Source organism: Dama dama, chromosome 6 (assembly GCF_033118175.1).
Source record: "Dama dama isolate Ldn47 chromosome 6, ASM3311817v1, whole genome shotgun sequence".
Lineage (NCBI taxonomy): Eukaryota > Metazoa > Chordata > Mammalia > Artiodactyla > Cervidae > Dama > Dama dama.
This window is the reverse complement of record NC_083686.1, coordinates 18,922,521-18,937,871: the sequence shown is the minus strand read 5'-3', so window position 1 is coordinate 18,937,871 and position 15,351 is coordinate 18,922,521. Positions and strand designations below refer to the sequence as shown.

At 43.7% G+C, this 15,351-nt stretch overlaps 1 protein-coding gene across 10 annotated transcripts in view; it reads right to left on the bottom strand.

Moving 5' to 3' along the window:
• Positions 1 to 14,837, bottom strand: part of LIN54 (lin-54 DREAM MuvB core complex component) — a 62,249-nt gene extending 47,412 nt beyond the window's left edge. Inside the window, exons 1-2 of one of the 10 annotated variants that reach the window (XM_061145685.1) lie at positions 14,688 to 14,837; positions 731 to 1,443 (exon numbers count right to left, since the gene is read on the bottom strand). In XM_061145685.1, the coding sequence (XP_061001668.1) occupies positions 731 to 1,411 (681 nt within the window). In that variant the 5' untranslated portion in view covers positions 1,412 to 1,443; positions 14,688 to 14,837. Of the gene's footprint in view, positions 1 to 730; positions 1,444 to 12,387; positions 12,739 to 13,932; positions 14,063 to 14,128; positions 14,463 to 14,687 lie in introns of those variants that run through there. The other 9 variants (XM_061145691.1, XM_061145687.1, XM_061145693.1 and 6 more) reach the window with 9 other exon arrangements.
• Between the last annotated feature and the right edge of the window lie 514 nt (positions 14,838 to 15,351).

Here is a 15,351-nt window from a genome sequence, read left to right as displayed (position 1 = left end):
TTCACACTTAACAATGGGTACCATTTTGAAAGATCTTCAGTGTTTTGAGACCCATACCAAGTACCGATCTTACGTGTTTCATCATGATCAAATAGCCATCTTACAGCTAAAGTCAAAAACTCAGAGAAAATAAGTAGCCTATCCAAAGTTCCACAGCACCATCGGTCCTGCAGAAAAGTGACTGAAGTCCAGCTGGTCCAATTCTAAACCTTCCATCACAGGGCACTGTCTTTCTACACTGCAAATATGAGTGATGCAGGGGACAGTAAATTCCAAAGAGGCACATACTGGCTGGTTTGCATTACTGCTGGCTCGAACGGTTTCTCAGAGCAGCAACTTCTAGACTTTGGCCATCTGTTAGCTGAAAATATCATGTCTGAATGATTTTTTGACAGCCCAGCACCAACTCTGCCATCTTTACACCAGCAGAACATCCTTGGACTCAAACTACGACTGAGAATAAAATGTGTTCCAAAATGAGTAAAAAGCTATAAATACACTACACATTGGAATTTAACCACAATTAAGTTCTAAGTTCTCTGGCAGAAATTTTCAAAAGCATTAGATATATCAAAGACTTTACAAAAAAAAGAACCACACAATTACTAAAAGCAACATTCAAAAAGATTCAGTAACAACTATGCATTTAATCACCCTACACACACAACTACGAATCAATTTAATATTTAACATGCATTTTCATTAAGAAGCCCCCTCTTTTTGTTTTTACCTGTACTGTTTTTAACTGTTGGGTCTGTAACACAGAGGGCTGAGTTGTAGTATTAAGCAGTTGACTTCCTGGGGTCAATGCTGAGACACCAATGACAGGTTTCACCTCTGGCCTCCCTCCAATGGTAACTACTTTAATTTGCTGCGGTGGTAACTTAGCATCTCCTGACTGGGCCTGAGTTGTAACTTTCTGAGCCTGGGGTTGGCTATGGGGTAGTGCTAAAACAATTGGTGAACCAGACTTGCCCAAAGTTGTTAAAATTAACTTCTGTCCATCTGGTTTAAGGGTCTGATTGCCAAGTTTAAGATCAGATGTCTGTGATACTTTGTTTAAAATAATCTGATTGGCTGATATAGTCACAGGAGTCTGAGCACCAAGTTTTTGAAGGCCACTTGGAAAAGCTGGTTTCACTGTGGTGTTAGAATCTGCTTTAGTGATTGTGGTGTTCACTGCAACTTGGTTAGTGTGGTTACTGTACACTGTGATTGGTTCCGTGGAAATGGGCGTGGCTGTAGAGTCACCAGTAGAATTTATGTTGACAATTTCTTCCAGTTCTGTCTCCATGGGAATTGGGGATGAAACAATAACAGCCTCAATACTATCATCATCCACTAAAGTTATACCAGTGTCCATTATCTCCTCTGGAAGCAAACTATTCACCTCAGCTGGCACCACCTCCATGATCGTTCTCCTTCGAGAAAGTTGATCAGGTGCTGCAATAAAAGTTGAAAAATGAATAAATTACTATGTTTCAAAACAGATATAAGAGAAGAAAAAAAATCAGCCAAGAAAAAATGCAAATGACAAAACAAAAATTTCTACTGATGTATAAGCTGAGTGAGGGATATTCCTGATGCATATTTGTGTTAAACCATTTCAACAAATCCTCAACCTTCAAGAATCTGAAATACAAGTCCTATGGGACACAAAACTAGAAGCAAACATTCTCATTTACCATATCTCAATCCAAAAGTATACTGCATTCAGGCAATACATAATTACAGGAAAATCCTTTCCAATTCCTGTTCATAAATAAAACCTTTTTATATTTGACATGTCTGACCATCTTATTTCTTCCCAGTTCTGGGTTTTTCTTCCCTACTAACAAGACTTGAAAACTTCTGATTTGCACAAGCAAATAAAGATTTAAATAAAAACAGATATTAGAAAATACAGTTGAACCTCCAGTGAAAGAGGTTCTATAATGAGATTACTATATCATTTACAAAAATCCATTAAGTACTCAAATTGATGTTAAAGAAGCTTCCAGAGTAAGCCACCTCAGCAACTGCAGGTCAAATGGGTTATAGGTCCCCAGTTTGATCCATCAGCTTCATATTAAAGAAATTTTTATTTGGAAAGAAGATTCTCAACTCCTCCTCAGCTATTTAGAATGCCAAAAAGGGAACCAGTTAAGAGGTATACAACCAGTTCCCACAAAGGAAAAAAAAGATGGTAATGATAATAATAAAGTAGATCACAAACAAATCAGAACTGTGATGCTTTCAGTCAAAGGTCATGAAAACTTCCAATAAAAGAGTCAGTACCATTATCTTCACGTATTAAAGAGTATCTCATATTTATGACTGACTACATATCTTATTTGGACTTCCCTGCTGGCTCAGCAGTAAAGAATCCTTCTGCAATGCAGTAGACGTGGGTTTGATCTCTGCATCAGGAAGATTCCCTGGAGAAGGAAATGGCTACCCACTCCAGTATTCTTGCCTGGGAAATCCCATGGACAGAGGAGCATGGCAGGCTACAGTCCACAGGGTCACGAAGAGTCGTACACGACTTAGTGACTAAACCACCACCACCAAACAAGCTATTTGCCCAGAATACATCAAAGATTCATAGCAACCTAATCAGTAATTCTTTCTTTTCCCTTTTTTAAAAAAATATAAAAATGTAATACCCATTCCAAGATTAAAAGTTAACAGACTTAAGTGGCGAATTATAATTGAGTAGCACTAATAAAAACTAATACTGCCAAAATTAATCATCATTACTGAGCATTTACTACCTACCAGTGATGGCATAATTTAACCTATCCTGATAACAACTCCAAGATGCATCATTTTACAGATGAGGAAACTTAGAAAGGTTAAACTCTATGCCCAAGGTCACATAGCTTGTAAATGACAGAGCCAGAACTCAAACTCAGGATATGTTTTATGATACCAAAGTTCATAATTTTAATCACACAATTTACTGCCTTAAAAAATAAGTCTACTCCTTTACAGCCAACCCTCTACCCCAAATTCCTACCCTACACAACCACCGGTCTATTCTACAACTTCACTAAATTAGTGCTGCCTTTTTGCCCACTTTAGAACTTCACACAGATGGAATCATATACTATGTGAACCCATGGTATAAACGATGAGCCTCTCCCCTCAGCATGCTTTTTGAGATTTATCTTTATTCTTACACTAATTAGTAGCTCAGTTGCTTTTTATTGCTGAGTAATATTCCATTGGATGAATCTACCATGGTTTGTTTATCCATTTATCTGTGGATGGACATTTTGATTGTTTCTTGTTTGGGACTATCATGAATAATATTGCTAAAAATCAGTCAAGGCTTTTGTGGATAGATATTTAATTACCTAGATGTGGACCATAAGGTAAATTTAACTTGGGGCTTCCCTTATGGCTCCGTGGTAAGGAACCCGCCTGCCAATGCAGAAGTGGGTTCGATCCTGGGGTCAGAAAGATCCCCTGGAGAAGGAAATGGCAACCCACTTCAGTGTTCTTGCCTAGGAACCGAGGAGCGTGGTGGGCTGTCACAGTCCATGGGGTTGCGAAAGTCAAGACACAACTTAGTGAGTAAACAACAACAATTTTAAACTTTGAATGAAATATGCCAGACTACTTCCCAACTTAGCTGTATCATTTTGTACACCGACCAGCAATGCATGGGATTTCCAGCTGCTCTACGCCCTCACCAACAACTGGTTTTGTCAGTCTTTTTAACTGCAGCCATTTTAGTGGGTGTGAAGTGATAGCTCATCGTGGTTTTAATTTGCCATTTCCAGATGACTAAATATGTTGAGCACCTTTTCATATGAATATTACCTATTTGTATATCTTCTTTTTTAAAGTACCTGTGTGTTAAGTCTTTTGCCAATTAAAAAAAAAAGATTGGGGTTTTTAATCTTCTTATTGAGTTGGGTGAGTTCCTTATGCATATTGCCACATCATCAGTTGCAGTAACTTATAGCTCAGAGGAAATCAATAGGGTTTGGGGATCCCAAAGTATGACCACTTCTCTAGATTCAGCTCTTCCTGGTCAGTAGAGTCCCCCTCCCGCACTTACAGAACAGGGAATTTATGGAACAGGATTGCTGAAACATCAGTACCAACTACACCCACTCCCCCTCCCCCACCCCCACACACAGTGGCACATCAGCTTCCTATTCCCACTGCAAACCTTGTCCAAGCCCTATCAGCTGTTTCTCAACATTCCACCCCACAAAGAACGAGGAGGAGGGTGACTTGGGTGTCACTATCCAATGCAGCCATTAAGTTTGACTCTCTTCTCCCTGAAGCTCCCCGAGCAGGGTCAGACCCTAAGTCAAGGTGTTGGAGGAGGAGAGGCCACGCCACAGAGGGAGACGGTGGCCTGGCGGTGCATTTACTTTCAGTTTCACGCACTCATACTTGCAGCTCAACTGAAAAACTCCTCATGTTTTCCATCCACCCAACCCCTCATTTCTGAGCTCCTCCTCTTGGCGTGGGGGACTCCTTGACTCAGCAGCTACACCCCGCTCCCTTTCGGCGAGGGCCACGCAGTGGAGTGTGCAGCAACCAAAGCAAGCACCATCCAGGCCACCCCTCAGCAAAGCCCCGAAAGATTCCAGGAGGTGGGACACGAAGGGCGCCTACTCCTCCCGCCCCCACCACCCTCGCCCGCCACGTGGGTGAGAGCATTCCCTACCAGACGCCAGTCTTTCCATATCCCCCAGCCCAGCCCTCAAGGCACTCATCCTTCCTCTTTTGAGAAGCCATGTCTCTGTCAGCACTCCATTCTTATGGCTTAAAACTGTGAAGAACTGGGAGGCAGTAGAGATTCTAGACTCTCCTTGCAAGCTAACAAAGTTGCCTGTCACTGTTTCGTGGAGACTGGCAGATGACACGGCAGTCCTAGGACAGAGACAGGAGACTTATCACACCCAGCATGGCAAGGAATGGGAGCACCGTGTGTGTCCTGGCTCCTTGCTGCCCCCACGTCCCACGCGGCAGACGTGCGGAGGCGCCCAGATGTACGATGTGCAGGCAGTGGGTTCACACTGAGGAACCCTGAGCCTAAGGAACCTGAATCATTTATAAGGGGCTGAAACACACCTGCCCTTTGTCCAACGGAAGATATTATCTTTATGACACCGGACGTACAAGCAAATCTGCCCTCTGCTATGACAGGAGTCACTAACTCGATTACCCAAGGCTTTATGCTATACAAACATCCTGGAGAAAGCTGTTTAAAAGGCCTATCACTGCCTCGCTTGTAACAAGTACGAAACTACAAAGACCCACGGGGAGCTGTCTTCTAACAGTGTACCTCCCTACTTATTTGTTTTAGCAACGTGTTTTGTTCTTCGAGTGTTTAGGTCTTGTATATATTTTGGTAAATTTATTCCTAAGTGTTTTGTGTTTTTTGATGTATTTGTAAATGGCCTTATTTTCCAACTGGTTGGTTGTTGCTAGTATATAGGAATTCAACTGACTATTTTACATTGTCCATGTATCTTACAACCTAGCTAAACTCACTAAATCTTGTGTAGACTCCACAGGATTTTTAGAAAAATAATTTAAAAAAAAAAAATTTCACATTATTTGAGAATAACAATTCTCGGTATTATTACTTATAATAATAATAACCTGTAGTTCTTCCTTTCCACTCTGCACGTCTTTTGTTTCTTTTCTTGCCTTACCATACAGGCTAGGACCTCCAGTAAAATGTTGAATAAAAGTGGTAAGAGCAGACATCTTTACCTTGTTTCCAATCTTAATCTTAGCTGTAGGTTTTTCATAAATTCCCTCTGTTGGGTTGAGGAAGGCAACTTATAGTGCCAGTGTGTAGTTGTTTCTTTTTTCAAATGGACACCTAATAATGTTTTTTTCTGCAACTAGTGAGATAAACATATGGCTTTTTCTCCTTTGTGAAAGTCACTCAGTTGTGCCCGACTCTTTGCGACCCCATGGACTACACAGTCCATGGAATTCTCCAGGTCAGAATACTGGAGTGGGTAGCCTTTCCCTTCTCCAGGGCATCTTCCCAACCCAGGAATCGCACCCAGGTCTCCCACATTGCAGGCGGATTCTTTACCAGCTGAGCCACAAGGGAAGCCCAAGAATACTGGAGACGGTAGCCTATCCCTTCTCCAGCATATCTTCCCGACCCAGGAATCAAACCAGGGTCTCCTGCACTGCAGGTGGATTCTTTACCAACTAAGCTATCAGGGAAGCCCGTTTTCTCTTTTAGTCTTTGAGTTATATTGATTTTACTAAGCCAATTTTGCACTGCTGAAATAAACCCTACTCAGGAAAATTATATACAATTACATTCTATATATACTGCCAAATTCTGTCGGCTAATACTTTATTAAGTAATTTGTCTATACTTATAAGGGCCCTTGGCCTGTAGTTTTTTTGTAATGGCTCTCTGGGGACAATGCCAGTCTAACAAAATAAGTTGGGACGTTGCCCCTTTTCAATTTTCAAGAAGCATCTACATGGAACTGTTACTGTTTGTTAGAATTCACCAGTAAAGCCATCTATTTAACTATAAATTCAATTTCTTAATTAGATGTAGGGTTACTCGGGTTATCTTTCTTTCAAATGACCTTTGATATTTGATAGTTTGTATCTTTTAAGGAATATGTCTATCCCTCTAAGTTGCCAAATTTATTAGCATAAAGTTACATACAATATTATTTCAATGCCTGTAGAGATGGAAACCTCATTTCTTATTTTGGTAGTTTCTGTCTTTTCTCCTTTTTTTCTTCATCAGTCTGATTGGAGATTTTTCAGTTTTATTGATCTTTTCAAGAATCATTTGGCTTCATTGATTTTTCCCAACAGTTTGTTCATTTTTAATTTAATTGACTATTACCTTTATCTCCTTCCTTCTGCTTTAATTTGTTTCTTCTAGAAGCTTAAAATGGAATCACAGATCAGGATTTAACAAACCATAACCTACAGATCAAATTAAGACCACAGTCCATTTATGTATTGCTCTCCATCTAAGAATGATTTTTACATTTGTAAATAGTTGGGGGAGGGGCCTACAAAACCTAAAATAGTTGCCACCTGGCCCTTTATAGAAAGTTTGTCAACACTTGGTTTAGATCATTGATTTTAAACCTTTCTTCTTTCCTAAAATAAACATTTAGTGTTAAAAATTCCCCCAACACTGCTTTAACTGCATTCTGCTAATCTCAAATGTTTTTATTATCATTCACTTAAAATCTTTTCTAATATTCCTTGTGATTGCATCTTTGACACATGGAAAATAAAGATGTATGCTATTTAATCCCCAAGTATTTGGGGATTTTTCTACCTTTTATTATTGATTTCTAATTTACTCCTATCATTGTCAGAGAATGTAATACTCTACCGTTTCCACTGTGTGAGATGACATTTGGAGACTTGTTCGAGGCTCAGCGTATGGTCCACGGTGGTGAACAGTGCACGTGCAGCTGAAGAGAACATGTGTTCGTGGTTGCTGAGAGTAGTGCCCCATGAATGCCCAATAGGTCAAAATGGCTGAGAGTGCTATGCAGATCTTCCAGTCTTTCTTTTTCCTCTTCTATCCATTACTGAGAAAGACTGTTAAAATTCTCAAATATGACTGTGGATTTGTCTGTTTCTCCTGTGCCTTTTTACTTCTTCACGTATTTTTGTTATTAGGATGAACATGTCCTCTTCTGACTGGTCCTATTAAAAGAGACCAGGAGCTATAGGGCTAGGAGTCTCCCTTGGAAGTAGGAGTAAAGTTCAAACTTTCAACCAGAAAAGGTCTGATTGGTCTGGCTGGTCTCTAAGTAGCATGGGCTGTGCAGAGTTCTGGAGCCAGCACACCTCACAGGCCACTGAGCAGACTGTAATAACTGCTTTATGATTAGACATCTCTAGCTGTTTCAATCAGGGTCACATGCAGGGCAGGGTGGCCTCCGCTAAGAGAAAACTCTCAGAAGGAGCTTGTGGGCATGGCAGGAAAGGGTTTGGCCATCTAGTGACATGAATCATCACTCTAATTTTATCCCTTAGGAATGGAAGATATGCCCTAGCACATGCAACCTCATCACCCCTGTGTTGAGGACCACTCCAAGAAAAGAGAGAAAGGGAGGATCTTTACAAGCCAACAGGACAGAGGAGCGGTAGTTTACCTCATGTGTCTGAAGGGTTACCTCTCAAGGTATGGAAAGAAAAGAATACCAAATATACTATGCATTTTTCCAGGCTTCCAATATTTTCTGCTCATAAAACAAAGTTTTTAAAGCTTTAGTTTTTAACGACTTTTTTATCAGTATTTACTTAACAAATATGTAATGCTTTCCAACTTTGTGGAGGGAAATTAACCAAAGCCCTTGCCCAGACAGACCTTTCATGTCAACAGAAGAGTGGCATGATCACAGCTGTAGTTTGGGAGGATTAACTTCATCTTGGTGTTTTATTGGACTGAAGGCAGGGAAACCAGTTACAAGGCTATTACAGTAATTAGTTCAAGACAGAGATAAACGGAGGGTCTGATTTAGGACATTAAAAGAAATAAATACAACATAAAAACAATGTAAGATAGATATGACAAATGCTCTATGCTTTCACACTTTTTTTTTTGAGACAATTACCAGAGCTGAAGCACTGTTCTTTTTCTTAGTTACAGGTGGAGGACAACCTGGTAAACAACTATTTTCATTCTTGCACATAATAATATAAAGTGGTGATCTATCACCATATTATAGATGATAACTTGTCAGATGTTGGGGCAGAAACATCTGGATGTTTAAGAAATACACTTAAAAAAAAAAAAAAAAGAAATACACTTTTGTACCTAAAGCTTACCACCAGCACTAACTGGTTAACTATACTACTTGGATTTTAGCTTTCATTTGTAAGGTCTAGCATCAGCAACTCAAAAATTAGGTACAGAATTACATTTCTCAAACTAAACTGGGAGTGGTGGACTGTAAGACACGAGTCTTGAAGAAATGCTGGAAAGTTTGTATTTTCATTTCAGTAATATATTTTTTTAAAAAGTATATTCTGGATTACCACCATCAGTGGAACCAGAATTAGAGTGGGCTAAAGAAAAAGGTATATAAGGATCTTAAAAGATAAATGATATATTTAAGCCATGTGGAAGTCAAACCACCTAACCGGTGATTTAAGGAGGAAAATTCTGTGACACTCAAACTTAGAAAAATAGTGTAGGAGCTGAGTTATCATATGATATAGCACGGGGCTTCCCAGGTGGCTTGGTGGTAAAGAATCTGCCTGCCAATGCAGGAGATGCGGTTCGATCGGGGGTCAGGAAGATCCCTTGGACTAGAACCTGATAACCCTCTGTGTATTCTTGCCTGGAGAATTCCATGGAGAGAGAAGCCTGGCGAACTACAGTCCATGGGGTCCCAAAGAGTGACACGACTGAGTGACTGAGCCCGCACGCCCACACACAGCATATAGAAAGCTCCACGTCTAGTTAAGGCAGACAGTGGTATATTGACTACGCAAGCAAAGTTTTCATTTCATCAAAACATCATTCATTACCCTAAATTTTACTGGCTCTACAGTTTTGTTTATATTTCATTTATACTTCCCTAAAAGCAATAAGCATAAGGCATTTATATACATCTAAAAATTAAGTATTTTAATACAGTGAAACTATCTAGGTCAATCCTGACAATACACAATATTTTTTCCCTTTAAAGGGGGACTGTATATCATTCATGCTTTAAGACTAACATGGAGGAAAAAAACATAGAGATTCAAATCAGAAAGATGTGTTTCCAAATCTTGACTCTCCTCATTGCTTATCATGCAGCCCTAAGCACTAACCTCTCTAAGCCCCAGTTTACCAGCAGTTACTGTGAAGACAGTTACTTGGTATGCTAAAGCGCAAATGAAAATTCTTCTCTTCTTTCTCTATCTAAATTAGCTTCTCCTGATTTCTCTATTTTGTTTAATTTTTATAATTTTGGGGTGTGCACAAATGGCATGTGGGATCTCAGTTCACTGACAAGAGACTGAACTGGGGCCCTGGGCTGTGACAGCTCGGAGTCCCGACCACTGGACCACCAGGGAATCCCCTCCCCATAAATTTTTAATCCGTCACATATCATGCAGGTTACACCTTCACAATATCTCCTCCCCACTGCAACCAAGAGTTTTTAAATCTCCGAAGCTCAGAGCCAACTACCGTAGTTTTTACCTTTATCTTCTCTTACCTGTGACACATCCCACAGAAAAAGCCACAGGACTTATCTCACCCGAGTGCACCTCTGAGGCCGTCACTCTCCTACTCAAACATTTTCCGTAACCCTCAAGGCCTTCTGCATTAAGGCCCTACCCAACCTATCCTTCCAATGTTACCTCCACCAATTCCAAAAGGGAAAGTTTCCTGGAGGAGAGAATGGCAGACTACCCCAGTATTCGTTCGTGCCATGAGAACCCCATGAACAGTCTGCAAAGGCCAAGATACTGAGGCGTCTCCAAGCCCTAGCACAGTACGTGACACACAGTAGATACCCAATTGTAACATTCGAAAAAAAAAGTAGTGGGAATCTGCAATGCTCCTCTTCACCAAAAAAGGCACCCGACCAACTCCACCCGCATAACTCTTCACTGCTTTCTAACAGACTTATAACTATTAATAGGCAACTCTTTCAACAATCATCTAAAAACTGGTCTTTAAAGACAATCACAAGGAATCACAAAAAGACAATGGCAATGGGTGACTTAAGAAACAAAAGAGGCCAATGAATAAGCGTGCTTCTTTATTTATTGGGCTTCCCTGGAGGTTCATCTGGTAAAGATTCCACCTGCAATGCGGGAGATGTGGCTTCGATCCCTGGGTTGGAAAGATCCCCTGGAGAAGGAAACACCTACCCACTCCAGTTTTCCGGCCTGGAGAATTCCAGGGACTGTATAGTCCATGGGGTTGCAGAGTGGGGGACACGACTGAGAGCCTTGCACTTATTTTTATTTTTAAAATTCTTAGTACTGACTTAGCAGCTGAGTTGGCAGAGACCAAACAACTGCAATGTAAGAGCTATAAGAAATAACAATAACAACAATCAAATTCCTACTGGATAAAACATCAGGAAAAAACTATTTTAAAAACTCATTAACTAAAACCTCTGAGTACCTTAGTTATTTCCCCTGAAAAAATACCTTTGGTCTCTTAGTCCTCCAGTAAATAAATGTGGACATACAATGCGCAAGCTATACACACACATACACACAAAATATTTCCTCTCTGAATAAAACACACAAAGAATAAAACTGTATGACATGCTATGACATCATCTCTTTGTAGGAAACTTGAATACGGAAAACCATTGCTAATCATAAACACTACCAGGAGACATTTCTTAAACATTCATCTCTCTGTTCACTCATATACTCAACCTTCAACTGACCCACCCTACCACTACAAAAGCTGGGGGGAAAAAATCAGAGGGCCCCAAATCAATGTATAAAAATGTGATTCACATGTAACTTTTCAGTAACACTACTGTTGGGGATCTACAGCACAATCTAAAACATACATGGATCTTTAGGCAACCTAACCAAACCAGACTGCGGCTGTCAAAAGCTCAATCAGCCCAAATTCTCCAGCTCTTGAAACAAAGGGCTAAAAAGTCCAGTAGGTTAAATAAAACAGAGGTCTCAACTTGTCTTTAACCAACTCAAAATTTGACTCATATCAAGTGTGAGCATCAAGTCATCACAACTTCCTTCTTAACAATGAAGGCAAAACTTGTGAACCAAAATAGGGCTGCCAAAGCTGTATTTCACTTGGATCATAAAATCTACTGTAAAATCTTCCATAAGTTTACTCTCTGAATTCCTGACATGGATGAGAGGCAGGGGAACACATGGATATCAGATATGACTGACAGTATCTCAATTGTCATCTGCTGATGGCAGGGGCCAAGGAGTCCTCTATAGATAACAGAGCCATCAAAGAAAGAGACAACATTTTCAGTGATTACAGAACTGGTCCACGGGCTCACAAAATGTGAACATCCACACCCCAACAAGTTACAGACTATGATCTAAGACCCAGAGCTTAAATGCCGAATAAAATGCCAACGTTCGGCCTCCCTAAAGAAACGTACAACCCCATAAACTGCTGGACATCATCAAACCAACAGCCGCCGAAGTGGATATTTTAAACATTCAATCAGGAAACCAGGATAACTGCTAGCGGTTCCTCTAGGCCTCAGTAGCAGCCTTGGGTATAAGAGCAAACTCGAGTCCTCTTAATACTCAAAAGAATAATGTTGATGTCATGACGAGGCTGCTGATCCTTTGCACTCTGAACTAGCCCTTCCTTGATCCGCCGGGCGATCCTTCGCCCACCCGCCCCCTCCCCACAAATAAAGCGACCTCGCAACGGAGCAGCCCTCGGGTAGCCCCTGGCTCCTCTACCTCCGGCGGCGGCCGCTTTCTCCTCCCTCCGGCTCCGAGGTGGGGGCTCCAGAAGGTCCCGGGCAATCCCGAGCCCGGGCGGTGCTGCTTCTGCGTGTGCACGGTGGCTCCGGCCAGCCGCTTCCTCCCCTCGTCTGCCGGACCTGGAACGCTACTGGGGAACCCGGGGGCCGCGGACGGAGTCCCGGGTGGCGACGCCGCCGCGGCCGCCGCCTCTGGTATGTCAGGGGCCGGGATTGTATTTCGAAAGATCCGCCATTTTCACCTCGTCATCACCATCACAGCTCAGCAGCTTCCCCGACAGCCCGAGCCCGGGCCGCCGCCGCCGCCGCCGCCAGTAACCTCCCCCTTCCTCCTCCTCCCCTCCCCGGCCCTCCCCTCCGGAGAGGCGCACACCCACATATCCGGGGAAACCTCCCGCCGGCCCCGCCAACCTTCAAATGCTCGGGGAGACACCACTGCACACAGAGCCCACGCCGAGACCTTTCACCCCGCCACGGAGGGGAAATCGCGCTACCTGCAGAGCCCCCAGACCGGCACACTTTTGTTTTGAAGAGCAAAAGGGAAAAAAAAAAAAAAAAAAAAGCGGAAAGGGGCAGAGGGACCACCAAGAGCTTCCACTCTTATGCCACTTTCAGGACGGCAACTTGAAAGAAAGATGATGGAACGCGTTTGATGCGCTGTGTCCATCGCAGACACGAAAAACAACAACAGGATCAAGACCTGGAATGTCATTCACCAGCTCTGACACTTTCCTCCACCGCCAGCACCGCTTTTGACAGAATGGGCTGTTTCCCACCGCACTTCAGACCTCTCTGACACGTTCGTAAATTTACAGGCATTGATTCTTATGCAGATACTGTGGTCAGGACGTCTAAGTTTTCAAAATAAAAGTTCCGAACTGTTTCCTCTTAACTTCCTCTGATCCCTTCTGTCCATAAACACTGTGACTTCCAGTTCGTTTGTCATTGGTTTAAGACGTCAAAGAGCAACTAGGTTTAAAATGTACGGATCCTACTCATGAGTGAACAATATCTAAAATACAGAAAATATAACTCGGAGTTAAAAATTTTTTTTTGCCAAACGTTTTTAGAATCTAAGTCATCAAATTAAAAAAAAAATCTGCCGCTGAAATTTTTGATACAGTGAAAATAAGCAGCGTGTTTTAGAAAAGACCCTAGAATTACCTACTCAGCATTACCAGCATCTCTCACCATGTAGTTTAATAAATAACTAAAAGAGAAGATAGGCATGTTTTAATCATCAAAGAAATAACAAGAAAACAAGCTGCATGGCTTCTGAAAGGAATAAAATTTTTCTAAAAAACTAAATTGGCTACCTTTGCTAATTTCAGATTTGATAACCACCCATTTTTTAAAAGGTGAATTCTGTGCCCAGCATTCAACTACAGCATAAGCTCTAAAAGATCTGTCTGAAATGAGCAAACTGAATTTCCAGGTTTCGAACAGAGTCACTCTACTGTCTTTTTTTAGAAGTTAGTTTAAGAGAAGGGTAGAAGCTGAAGAAGGCATTTCATTTCCTTACCTGGCTTGAATGACAACTCCATAGAAAAGTCGATAGCTTCAGGCTTAAACAAGTGCTATCATCACCCAGCCCAGTCGCCGTTTTCTATATGCAGCCGGCTAGACGCTGAGAGTATCCAGCCTTCCCAATTTTTTCATCTGTAAACTTTATTTCCCCACCGCCAGCCCCGGCCACCCGCACTCCGCTTGGTGCTTACCGTTGCTTGGCCAAGCTAAGTGCTGGCCCGCTCCCTACCCCGTGCACCTCGGGAACATTATGACATTTGGCCGGTGGGCTTCGCGAGGAAAACGGACAGACACGAAGAAGACACCACTACAAAGGGGCACAGGAAGGACGGGGCGACGGGCAGCAGGGAAAAGGAGGGGCTGGTACAAAATGACACAGCAGCCAAACCGGTTCCCAGAAACCCGGGGCCGACACGGCGGCTCCTCGGGCCGCGTAGCGTGCGTGTCAACAGCCGCGGGAGCCCTTCCTCCGGATCGCCGGGAAGGGCGGGCTGCCGGCCGAGAACCGGCCCAGCAGGGTGACAGCCGCCCTCTCTAGTGCCGGCGGGAAGGGGCCGAGCCCGGAGGATCCTCCCGCCTCCTGCGGCCCGGGGGATGGGGCGCGGCGGCCCCCCAGACTGCAGGTTCCCGCTCTCCGCACTAGCCCTCTAGCCCGGGCTCCCGGAGGGGGCGGTCCGGGGCCCCCGCCCGCGCGTCCCCTTTCCCGCCCGCCTGCCCAGGGGCCTCCCACCCCGGGGGGCTGACACTCACCAAAGCCGGCGGCGGCGCCGCCGCCTCCTTCTCAAGCCGCGCTCCCTGGGCTCCCAGCAGCCGCGGCGGCGGCGGCGCCTCCGAGACACAGACCCGGGTTTGTTCAAAATCACGCGCCCAGCGCCATTCCACCGCCGCATCCCATAATACGCTGGGCCCTCCCCTCCCGCGCGCCCCTCTCGGCCCGCCCCTCCGCTCGGCCCGCCCCGCCTCCCCGGCCGGCTTCCTTCCCGCCCCTTCCGCGGCGCCTGGCCCCGCCCCTTGGCAACCCTACCCGGCGTCATCCCGCAAGGCGCCGCGAGTGCGCTCCGGCTCCACGTGACGCCGAGTGGGCGCTCTGTCAAAGCTTTCGCACGGAATGTTCCATCCGGCTGAACCCGGGGGGGCGGGGGAGGTGTGTGTGAGGCGCGGGATCGCGCCTGCGGTTGGAGGGACTGCTTCATCGTCCAGCTTTCCTTGTTTGGAAGTCTGTGCAGTAGGTGCGATTTCCAGCGTCTTGCCGCTGTTTGATGTGCTTGCGTGGGAAAGTGATCGGTCGTCACATAATGCCAAATCTCTTAGCTTCTGAGGCGCTGGTTTTGCAGGGGTCACTAAAAAGCCCCTGGAACAGCACGCAGAGTTAAACTTATTTTGAAAGGGACTTTTTTTTTAGTGTACCGCCAAA